A 12,823-nucleotide genomic window follows, 5' to 3' on the forward strand; every position below is an offset into this window, starting at 1 on the left:
TAATGGTATATAATCTAGTACTCTGCTACTTACCATTTGAGTGACCTTGGCCTAGTTACTTCACTTCTTTGAACTTTTTTCTCGTTTGTAAAGTATGGCTAATATAATGTAGGTTTGTAGTGGGAATCAGATAAAAAATGACATGTGAAAACGTTTTCATAAAGTACTAGAAAGTGTAAGGATAGTTATTTCCAAAGCAACTACCACTGGTCCAATTTTCCCTGCAACAGAGTGTTGCATGTTCTTAGATAAAATATTATATGGAAGGTAACTCAAAGTCTTTTTTCCATATCACTTCCTTCTCTCAGCATCTGCTTTCCTAGGGAAACAAGATATAGTTCTTCCTCTGTACTTGTTTAGGTTATAGAAAAGGCATTAGTGGCAAAGAATAGCAGTTGCCCTATGCTAGTCCCAATCATCGAAGAATAACAGTTAATGAAATTTCTGCCCATTCTACAAGTAAAAAAAAACGATAACAATTCTTAAAACAGTCTTTTAGATGCTATATAAACAATGGATTTCTAAAGAAAACTTTCTCTAATAGTGAAAAAACAATTTGTATATAATTATAACTAGATGATCATGAATGTTTACTAACTGAAAGTCATTCATGGAACTAAACTCAACGTATAATCTTCCCTGAATCAAAGTAGCAGTGTAATATAGCAGTTTTTATTATTAATATAAAAAACAGAAATTATACAGAAAAGGGAAAATATTTCCAATTGTTGATCATTTTTTCTTAATTAACAATTTCTTCACCAATGAATGATAAAGTTAAACTGAGAGAGAAAGGGAGAAATTTCTAAAGTTGAATTTTTGCTTATTAACTTTCCAGGATGTAGTTATAAGGTATCTTAACTCTGTAATCCTTGTCAACAGTCTCTTCTGCAAATTAATAATTTACTAAACAAATGGCTGTCCTCTTGTTAGAGATCTAGAATTCAAAATCATGTTAAAGATAGGGACAAATTATGCACATAATCTCTGTTTTATTATTAAAGTGGAAGTGTTAGTTGATCAGTTGTGTCTGACTCTTTGCAACCCCATGAACTGTAGCCTGCCAGGCTTCTTTCTCCATGGAATTCCAGGCAAGAATACTGGAGTGGGTAAGCCATTCCCTTCTCCAGGAGATCTTCCTGACCCAGGGATTGAACCCTGGTCTCCTGCATTGCAAGCAGATTCTTTACCAGCTGAGTTATCAGGGAACCCTATCAGCTCTGTTACTAAAGCTGGTCTCTAAAAAGGTATACATTTTAAAACTCACACCAATGAGGGCAGCATGAGTATTCCAGGAGTCCAGAAGAAAGTGTATCAAAAAGTTGTCCTTAATTTGGTATGTGGCTTAATGCTATTTGGGGGCTTCCCTAGTGGCTCAGATGGTGGAGTCTGCCTGCAATGTAGGAGTCTGCATTCAGTCCCTGGGTCAGGAAGATCCCGTTGAGAAGGGAATGGGCTATCCACTCCAGTATTCTTGCCTGGAGAACTCCATGGGCAGTGGAGCCTAGTGGGCTACACAGTCCATGGGGTCGAAAAGAGTCTAACACAACTGAGCAACTAACACACTTCTAATGCTATTTACTCAACTTTCTGTGCAGGTATGGTGAAATATCACACCCACAACACAAAACTAAATGTGACTGGAAGGATGTGACATTGTTGCGACATTGTTGCATGCTGACACAAACCTTACACCTAGTCCAAATCCTCCTCTACAATTTTTATATTACTTGGATTTAGTGGAAACCCAGAAAATGATATAATGAATTTCCCCAAGAAATAAACTCATTATGCCTGGATCTTTTCAAGTCAAGGGGATTTAAATGGAGAGAAAGCAATTTACCATAACATCCGCATAACACTATGGATAAAAAGTCATACTTTGGAGCCCCATTACAGAGGTTCAAATCCTGCTTCCACAATATACTAGCTGTGTAATCTAGGGCATACTGCTTAACCTATCTGTGCATCAGTTTGTTCATAAGTGAAATCATGATAATAAGACTCCATCTATAGAGTTTTTAAGGATCCAATGAGTTGCTATCTGCATGGTAGTACTTGGAATACAGTACATGATATAAACCTTTGATAAATTAACAGAACTAGTTATTAGAAATAGTGGGAAGAACTTACTGAGAAATTTCTACAGTTACCACTCTGCTTTTGTCAGTAATGAAAGCTATTTTTAAAAATTCTGAGAGATTTCCAATGCTGACTTTGGAATCTACAAGTATCCACTAAATATCTACTGTGCCTGGTGTCTTGGGGACACAAAATAAATTTATGTAGTCTCTGTGCCTCCGGAAGTTATTCTACACCAAATTTAGAATAAGGACTTGCCTGGTGATAGAATAAATGCTCACAGCGCAAAGTTCAAAGAAATATGCAACAGAAAACACTGGAGTGCCACATAAATTACTTGGTTACTATTCACAATTCAAGCGCTCTAAGATGTATACTAAGGAAAACGCCACTAGCAATTGGGAATACATTTATTATGACATCTACACAGACAGCTGCTAAATACAATGACTCACATCAAAAGACATTCTGCAGAAACAGCAATACTTTCCGTTTTTTCCGCCTGGGGTATCTGACAAAACCTGAGAGCAATCCCGCGAAACCACAGCGGATAAAAGTTGCACGGGAAACATCGAAGGGATAGTGACCGACGACCTAAGAACCGGGAGGAAAACGTGGTGGGCTGGGCGAATACCTGGATCTGGGACGCAAAGAGAGGCTCCGAACCACGATCGGAATTAGGGACGAGGCTGTTCCCGTGGCTTGATACTGATCAGTCCACAAAGCCCGGAGGCGAGAACCAAGGGGTTTCCCCTCCTGTGCCATCTCCTCCCAGACCATGCGATCCTCTCGGACCGGTGGGGCTGTGGGGCCACGGAAGCTTCTGAGCGAGGAGCCGCCGCGATGCGAGGCACAAAGAATGCAACCCAAACCGCGTTAAGGCCTCCTGCGGCCCCGCTCCAGGGCATGACCAACGCCACTCTTAAGAAACGACAGGTTCCTGAAAGCTAACGGTCCCTACGCTGCCTCCCATATCTCTGGGATGGGCATCCGAGAGTAAGCCCGGGCCACCACATCCCAGCCCCATGGGCCGCTGAGGTGCCAGCCCGGGTTACCCGGGGCCGAGGCTCCCCTCAGCCCGTCGCCCGCGTCCCAGGCCGGCACGTCACTTCCGGCGCGCGCGCCCGCTGGCGAAGAGGGACAGGGTCCCGGGCCCGGGTGCGCGACTGCCCGGGGGCGCGCAGGGGGGGCGGGGCGGGGGAAGGGGGAGTGTCTGCCCGCTGCCGCCGCCACCGCCGTTGCCGCCGGGGCTGAGTTCGCTGAAGCCTTGGCTTCAGAACCTGCCCAGTCTTCCCGCCCGCATTCTGGGCGCCAGTCCCGGGGGCACTGACTGTTGTGACCGGTGTAGAAGCGGGAGCTGCCGTTGCCTGTGGAGCAGCGGGGACGGTGCCAGCCCCGCTTCCCTTCCCTCAACCCTTCCTCCCATCGCCCCAGTCATGGGGAACGCGGCGACCGCCAAGAAAGGCAGCGAGGTGGAGAGCGGTGAGTCAAGGGCCGGGTCTGGGGGCCCGCTGGGCGGGCTGGCGCGGGGTCGGAGCCCGGAGGCCGCAGGCATGGTCCAGGCCTCAGCGGCCGCCGGGAACCACTCAAGGGGGCCCTGGGGACCAGCTGCCTTCCTCCTCCACTCCCTCCCCCCAGCTCCGGCGAGAGAGCTGAGCGTCGAGGGCCGGATGGAGAGGGCGAGGGAGGAGAGAGGTCCCCGTGACTCCCTTTTACACTAGAGTGGGGGGACTCCCAAGCTTAGACGCTTCCCCAAATATGGTCGGGATAAAGAAGTCTCTTGGACCATCCCAAGCTCTCTCCCTCCCCGCCCCCCGCCCCCGTCCCCCGCTTTGGGAGCCACAGGTAGTGTTGTCTCTTTTCTCTCCATCACTTGGGTCTAACCCAATTTTATCATCAGGTCAGGGACTGCTGCTCTGCTTCTCCGCAGGTGAGGTTAATCCTAAATGGGTAACTGTTTTAGAGATCCTCCATCTCTTCAGGTTAGGAGTTGAAAATATAGTTAGAGTGAGCAGCAACTTTTCCCATTAGAGAAAAAAAGCAGGACAGATTTGCCTTTTCTTAAGACATTCGAAAATTTGCTACAATGTCTGTAAAACATTTCAGACAACTCGGACTGTTACTCCGAGTTGAAGTGCTTCCAGAATACCGTGGATTTCTTCTGAGTGCTGCAAGTGCAGGCACTCTGCACTTTACTGTATGGCCATATGATTTTGTTTATTTATCTGTCAGTCCGTCTATTAGTCAATCAGTAAATCTGGATGGTTTTTGCCTTTGCCCGGTACAACTCAGATCTTATAATTCAGAATGAACAGATAACAAGTATTTGTTTTGTTACTAGGAGTAAATGACATGTAAGCACTTGAGGCAATGCCAGATGAATAGGGGATACCTGATGATTTATTCCAATTTGTGTAAACAGTATCTTTTAATGTTTCTGTGTTTGTAATGTGTTTTAAGTTAATTTCTAATTTAGTCTCCCTCCCACCCCAATATCAGGGCTTCCCTTATGGCTCAGCTGGTAAAGAATCCGCCTGCAATGCGGGAGACCTGGGTTCGATTCCTGGGTTAGGAAGATCCCCTGGAGAAGGGAAAGGCTACCCACTCCAGTATTCTGGCCTGGAGAATTCCATGGACCCTAAAGTCCATGGTGTTGCAGAGTCAGACACAACTGATAGACTTTCACTTCACTTCACTTCCCCCATGTCAGTAAAGCAGGATCAATTTGGAAAGATCTAGTCATTCATTTTGTTTAGTATGAATAGTTAGGTCAAATTATGTGGTTTGTGTTTCACCAATAAGGTTTTGGTGTTAATTTTCAGGAGCTCCAGAAAAGTTCAATGTCTTCAATATGTGAGATGGACATTTAAAAAAAAAACAATGTAGAGGTGGAACTTCAGTGGTCTTTTTTCTTATAATTGCACAAATGTAGTAACTGTATAGAAAGTATTAAAAATGAGGGAAGTGTAAAGAATTGTTTCTGCCTTTTGTCATTTTGCTAATTTGAAGTTCTGTTAACATAAAGATGGAGAAGGCAATGGCACCCCACTCCAGTACTCTTGCCTGGAAAATCCCGTGGATGGAGGAGTCTGGTAGGATCCAGTCCATGGGGTCGCTGGGAGTCGGGCACGACTGAGAGACTTCACTTTTACTTTTCACTTTCATGCATTGGGGAAGGAAATGGCAACCCACTCCAGTATTCTTGCCTGGAGAATCCCAGGGACAGAGGAGCCTAGTGGGCTGCCGTCTGTGGGGTCTCACAGAGTCAGACATGATTGAAGCGACTTAGCAGCAGCAGCAACATAAAGATAAAATATGTACTAATGTATTACAAAGTGTGCTTGGTAATTGAATCATATCAGTGATTTTTTTATTAACAAGTACTGGCCTGTACAGTGTTTATATTTTTAATAGTAATAGTAGACTCTTTTGTGATCTATATATTTCCATTATTAAGGTTATCAAACAAATTCTCCCCTAGACATTTGAAGCTTCTAGCTATGAGATAATCTTAGAATATTTACTGGAAACAGAATGGAAACTTTAAAAATGCTTGAGTAAATTATTTCATAAGCTTTAACTGTTAGTGACAGCCTAGTTCTTATGTTAGCCAGCTTTTTATAGAAGTTTATTTATGGAAACTGAAGGTCATTATAGTAGTTTGAATACATATTTTGAAGTGATAAGAGAAAATAACTGTCTCACTGGACAATCATTTGAAATGTCACATGTTGATTAGTTTGTAATTTCATTTGGAGCAATGTTATCATGTTGCTGCTGGTCTACCATGGTGAACAAAGACATTTTTATCTATATATCTTAATATTTAATGAAAGAATAACTTATACCATTATATAGCTAACTGATTTGTATAGTTTTTAAAAATTACTTTTGAAAATATATGGCTTTCAAAATTTGAATGTAGTTATTTAAACTTCAACATATGCCTTTCAGACTTTGAATGTAGTTATTTAAACCTGGCAGGCTGTCGTCCACAGGGCAGAGGGTAGGACACGACTGAGCTACTGAACTGAATTTAAACTTCAACCAATACATAAAAGTGTAAGCTTTTAGACATGTAAGTGGTCCTAGAGATCAGCCTATGTAATCATTCCTTTTCAAAGAGAACTTGACCTCTGAAGAAGCAGGAGCTGAGATCATACTGTTAGTTATATCAGAGTAAGGAATTGAATCTGGTCCCCTGACTCTATTCTGCATCACTAACTAATCAAGTAACACATATTTTCAAAGTGTCTACCAGGTGTATTAGTTTCATATGGAGACCCTGTAAGTAAAAGCTCAAGAAGTTTTACTATCTAATGTGAAAGAGAAAATGTACATATAAAAGTTAACTGAAAAGCAAAATGTGACAAATGCTAACATTATGGAATATGAGATTAAAACTCAGAAAACTACCAATAGGAAAATGTTTGATTTGAAATGATTTAAAAATATCAGGTCAGATAGGATTTGAGGTTTGGCTCATGCCTTATACAGGTGACTCTGGACCTTAGTTCTAAAAATATTCCAGAACAATGAAGTTGGGCATAAAAATCTTTGAGCAGGGTCTTAGTTAGCTTGGACCATCTGGTGCTTATGTTGTACTGTACTGAAGTCTGTACCCCAATGCTTGCTGTTCTGCACTCAGTCATGTCCAACTCTTTGTGACCCCATGGGCTGTAGGCCACCAGACTCCTCTGTCCATGGAATTTTCCAGGCAAGAATACTGGAGTGGGTTGCTGTTTCCTTCTCCAGGTGATCTTCTCGACCCGGGGATTGAATGCATGTCTCTTTTGTGTCTTCCCCATTAGCAGGCAGATTCTTTACCACCGTGCTAGCTGGGAAGCCCAACATTAAGTTGGGTACCTATTCTACTGTGATAAACTGGGAAATTGTATTGAGATGTCTTAAAACTTAATGAAAGAGCAACTCTTACATACCTGCTTGTTTTATATATTAAAAAAAAATTACTCATAAATATCAGTCAGCTCAGTCACTCAGTTGCATCCAGCTCTTTGTGACCCAATGGACTGTAGCACACCAGGCTTCCCTGTCCATCACCAACTCCTGGAGCTTGGTCAAACACATGTCCATCGAATCGGTGATGCCATCCAACTGTTTCATCCTGTCATCCCCTTCTCCTAAATATAGTAAATAAATATAGGAGTCTTCTCATAAATATAGGGGTCTCAAAATTTGAATGTAATTATTTAAACTTCAGCTAATAGGCAGAAGTATAAATTTTAGAAAAATAAGTGAACATATAATTCTCTGAGAAATTTTAAACTTGTCATTCAAAATTGTTTCACTTATCCTGTCTTTCACTTTATTCACAGTCCCCAACATAAAAATCATGTCACCTATTTTAACCTGAAAGTTTTTTTTTTTAATTTCATGAAAAAAAAAAACAAAAAACCACACACACACAGTGGATTTCCGTTCCCCTTGCATGTTCCCTGTGGGCTCTATGTGTAACATTGTCAGAACCATGGTGCTGAGGCCTGTGGTTACAGTGTTGGTAGAGGTTTGGATGCACATTCTTCTGTGACTGCAAGTGGTAGAGCCACCAGTGTTCATACAATGATTTTTATTTTTATGTTTTCCAGAATGTTTCTCTGTCTTAAGAACTTCTGAAGATGAATGGAAGCTAAAGAAAGTCACCCATTAGTAGACTAGGTTCAACCAAAATGCAGGTTTCATAAAAACTAGCATTTTTTAAGGGTTTACTATGTGCCAGATTCTCTTAAGTTTGCATGCATAATTTTCTTAATCTTTTCAGCTATGTAACATAGTTCAGTTATGCTCCATTTTATATTATAGATGAGAAAAAGGAGGCTCAGAGAGCCCAAATGACTTGCCTAAGGTTGCACAGCTAGTTCAGTGAAAGGGTAACATTTGAACTAGGCAGATTAACCTTAGAACCTGAAGTCCTAACCACTGTGCAAACACCCTCTGTATGCAACAGAAAAGCTTATTCTGAGACACACAGAATAGTTTAGACTTCACTTTAATCAGTATTATTATAGGAAATTTTGGTTGTTTTCAATAGTGACTATTTGGATATCTTAAATGAAAGTTGTTTTTTTTTTTTTTTTCTTGTGCTGTCTTCTAGATTCAATTTCTATAAAATGAGGATGAAGGATTAAATTACCTTGAAAGTCTTTTCAGATTTAATATGGTATAATTTCAGAGTCAGCCATAGAAAATTGATTTTATATATTTAAACCTTCATTAATATTTGTATTTAATTTTTTGTTCTCATTCATATATGTATAGTTTCCCTTTCTGTGAAATAGCCAATTGAAAAATTACTTTTTGAACTTGTACTGCCATTTTAAAAGTATTTGGAAATTTGCATTTTATACCATGGTTTGCATAGTTTGGCACTATCCGATCAGACTTTCTGCTGTGATAGAAATGTTCCTATCTACATTGTCTTCTGTGGTTGCCACTAGCTGCCTGCAGCTATTGAGCACTTGAAATGTAACCAGGGAAACTGAGAAACTGAATTTTTAACTTACATGCAGCAGTTAGTGTTTGATATATTGGACAGCACAGGTTTAGAGCATAGCATAGTTTAGAGCATGGTGGTGGTGGTGATTTAGTCACTAAGTTGTGTCCGACTCTTGCGACCCCATGGGCTATAGCCTGCCAGGCTCCTCTATCCATGGGATTCTCCAGGCAAGAATACTGGAGTAGATTGCATTTCCTTCTCCAAGTTTAGAGCATAGCATGTAATAAAAACACCAACCTATCTTTCCATCATCTTTGTAATTTGTAGATCCTCACAAGTGTTCATAGATGACAAAATGCTGTATTTATCTTTTCTTGTACTAGAAATTGACTTATTTTTTCAGTTTTTCATCTGAATAAGCATTTACAAACCTAGTGAACATATTATTATAGTTTAGTAATTTGTATATAATCTGTAGAGTTAGGTACAAAGTTAATTTCCTTATTGGACTCTACTAGAATTAGAATTGTTTTTAGTTTTTAATACTGGAACTCAGTGAATATATTTCAATGAAAATTTTTATAGCTTTGAATAAGAACAAATTTAGTGATCTCATATCTTATTCATGTCTTTAAACTTTCAGTTATTTTTTAAAGGAAAATTAGTAACATTCCATTTTGATATATTCGCAGAAGAATTTTGAAATAGTCTTCATTAGTTTAAAAAATAAAAAAATCAAAACAGCCACACTATTTGGATGATAAATACATTTTATTAATATCACATTCAGTTTCATGATTCTGTGATTCAATTTTGTGCAGGTTATTTACTGTATAAAATTACCTCCTGTTCAGGAGCCATTTTTCCCATTCTCCTGGTCAGCGTCCTGCACTTAGGATATTGTTGCTTTTCATTGCCAGCAACAGGATAATTAGAGCCATGAAAGCTAGTTTAGAAAAGTAAGCCGTGGCTGAGTGGCAGAAGCAGCACATGAAAAGATCCTAGGTAATTCAGCATATAGGTATTAAGATTCTTTCAGATAGTGTATGCTAAGTTACTTCAGTCCTGTCCCACTCTTTGTGACCCTGTGGACTGTAGCCTACCAGGCTCCTCTGACCAGGGGATTCTCTAGGCAAGAACACTGGAATGGGTTGCCGTGCCCTCCTCCGGGGGTTGGAAAGGGATTGAACCTGCGTCTTTTACCTCTCCTGCATTGGCAGATGGGTTCTTTCCCACTAGCCCCAGCTGGGAAGCCCAGATAGTCAGGAGTTGACCATAAATCATTCTGATATTCCATTAAATTAATAAAATAAGTAATTAGTATAGTTTATAAAATTGTCTGTATATTTATGTGATAATAAATGCTAGTACACATATATGTCCAAATTTCCTCAAAGGAATAAATCTTAGGTTTTTAATGGGGAAAGAAAAAAAAACACAACTACGTTAAATAGAAAAATGTGGTATTTATGGGAGGTAAATATACCTAGGTCAGTACCATATTATATTGAGTATTTTTCCTAATTTAAAAAATACTCCTTCAAGAGTATCTTCTATTGTTTTTTTCTTTGTTCATTCAGTCATGCTTTCATTTATTCATTCTAACATATTGAACGCCTAAAACGTGACAGATTTTATGCAAGTCTGTGGGAAAAAAGATTGAATAGGACCCAGTACCTGCTCCAGCATGCCCGTATTTTGGACGAGGGAGACAGACATGTCAACAACTTAATAGTAATATAAAAAACCTGTTAAAAATGGCTTCTTGAGTTCACTGAGGGAACCAGTAGAAAGTATAGTCATTTCCACTGATGTGGGCGGGGGATGAAGTCCAAAAAGGACTTCAAAGAAGAGGTGAGCCCTGGGTTGAGCATTGAAAACGGTAAATGTTCAACAGTAGAATTACATGAAGAAGTGTGTTCTGAGAAGACGGAACACACAGAGTGAGCAAAGATCCAGAGGGTTGAAACAGCATGACATATTCCAGGAGGAAAGTAAGTTGTTCATTGTGACTAAAAAGGAGGGGTTTGGTGGTAGGGAAGAGGGGAGATTGTACAATGAAAGATGAGACTCAAGAAATGGACAGAGTCTGAATTTCATCCTATGGGATAAAACTATCAAAGCTATTGTGGACTCTGAAATAAGAGAAAGATATGATAAAATTTGGATTTTAGAGAGATTACTTAGATGGTGATGTGAAGATGGCATATGGAACAAGTGAAGTGGAGGCAGGAAATCTATTAGAAGACTCTGTCTCTCAGGTGAGGGACTTTGAGGGTCTGGATCAAGATGGTAAAGGTAGGGATACAGGAAGGACCTAAAATGTAAGAAATTTGGAAACTAAAAATGAGCAGACTATGCTTTACTGATTGCATTTGGGAAATGAGGTAAAGGAGGGATTGGGAATAACTCCCAAGTTTTTAGCTTCTTTGCCTTGGTAGGTGGGTTGTGATGCCATTAATGGAGTCAGGAAATGAACATAAGGGAAGGAACAGATTTGGGGGGGGCATGTTGAACTTAGGGTACCTATGGAATTTCTGAGAAATGATATCTGATTGGTTATTTCATATGTGGATTGTCTATAATTCTCTCAGCTATGGGGGGAAAATGACCTTGGATGATCGGACGCTCTTTTCCACATTGCATCTCAGTTTGCTCCCCTTCTAAGGTTAGCTGTTTAGAATCTATAGAACTATGTATGACATCTGATGTAGCTTCTATAAATTAAGAACTGTAGCCACTAAAAGTTTAGCTTTTTTTGTTTGTTTTGAAAAAAGTAAAAGCCAGAGCACTGATGAGAACAGTGTAACTTTTAAAGAAACAAAATTAAAGTCAGATAAAATGTGTTACTTTCATTATTAAAGTATGCATCCTGTAAGCTGTTGAGCTTTGTAGAGTCATGTGGAGTAGCAGGAAAACATGTAAAATATTGTACCAACATATATTGTACTAAGTATCAATATTCTTCTCCTAGAGATCTTTAAAATAGATATTAAAAACTTAAAGTGTGATTTAATAGTAAGAGTGTGAACTCAGAATAAGAAAAATCTAAATTCTATTTTCTAATTCTTTCAATTAGTTCACTTTAGATAAGTGTTTTAATACCTCCAAGCTGTACTATAAAATTAAGAAGGACAAATTTGTTAGAAAGGTTATGGTCTTTTCTGGCCTTATAGTTCAGTGATTTCCATACATGTTTATTAAAAGAAAGAAGGTTTATTTTTAAAGTAGCAAGACTTGAGAATTAAAGACTATCACAAAATTATGTGGGTAAATTGGCAAATGAGCCTTAGTGTAAGCAAATATACAGTAATATATTTAGGAGAAATTTTTTGATCCATACTTAAAGAATTATAGTTTCTGAATTTGGCCTAAGAAACAAATTTTAAATCACTGTATGATCTTTGAAGATATTCTCATGTTCTACTGTAGGTAAAGAGACCATCTAAATATTGGTCATCAGGGGAGTAGATTCAAAACAAGACATAAGACATTCTATTCTTAGTGAAAAACCCTTAGCATGTTATGTGTAGTATTGATGTTTTGTGTATAGCAGAAGCTATACACAAAAGTTAAAATCAGGGACAGCTAATAGGAGCAAGAGAATTGAACGTCTATTGTTTGAGAATAAACTAAAAAACAAAACAAAACAAGCCTGGAACTCTTTATTCTGTAATAGGTCTACATGATTGAAGTATATAAACCAAAGGTATAGGTAGAGAAAATTGTTCACCTGAATTTAAAACACTAGAACTTACAAGCTATTCCTCAAAACTTACAAAAGCTAGTTGTACACCAATAAAAGAAGTATAGTGAAACCTTCATAAACTTGGCTTAGAGAATAAATATATTTAACTGATTATTTGTGTTTAAAGGTAAAAGCATTTGTTTTGATAAATTCAGCTAGTATCTTTAGTAACTTAAAAATTGCTGGAAAACATTGATGCTTTTTTAATTTTTTTCTTTTTTTGTAGATTCTGTAACCCTTTCAGTCCCTTACAGCTTCAAAAATGCTCATTAATAGTAGCAAATAGCCCTCTTTCTTGTTAATATTGCGGTTTGCAAATAATAAATTATTTCCCCTGATATGAAGATGTAACTTAAATTGCTTAAATAGAAATGAGATCTAGATTAAATTTTCATATTTTAATGTATTATAATTCATCTCTTCATTTATATATTTTTTTATTTTGGAGGAGGGTCATGAAGGAGATAAACAGTTGCCTTCTTGTTGCTCATAGTATAGTGAAAGCTTTAAATAAGTAAATGTACAAACACGAGAATTTT

The 12,823-nt window shown here is 38.8% G+C and overlaps 1 protein-coding gene across 2 annotated transcripts in view; it reads left to right on the forward strand.

The window, feature by feature from the left end:
- The first annotated feature begins 3,204 nt into the window (after positions 1-3,204).
- The window catches only part of PRKACB (protein kinase cAMP-activated catalytic subunit beta), a 145,879-nt gene continuing 136,260 nt past the window's right edge, over positions 3,205-12,823 (forward strand). Inside the window, exon 1 of one of the 2 annotated variants that reach the window (XM_069596231.1) lies at positions 3,205-3,564. In XM_069596231.1, the coding sequence (XP_069452332.1) occupies positions 3,519-3,564 (46 nt within the window). In that variant the 5' untranslated portion in view covers positions 3,205-3,518. The remainder of the gene's footprint in view (positions 3,565-12,823) is intronic. The other variant, XM_069596241.1, reaches the window with a different exon arrangement.

The sequence above is a fragment of the Ovis canadensis genome, chromosome 1 (assembly GCF_042477335.2).
Source record: "Ovis canadensis isolate MfBH-ARS-UI-01 breed Bighorn chromosome 1, ARS-UI_OviCan_v2, whole genome shotgun sequence".
Classification (NCBI taxonomy): Eukaryota; Metazoa; Chordata; class Mammalia; order Artiodactyla; family Bovidae; genus Ovis; species Ovis canadensis.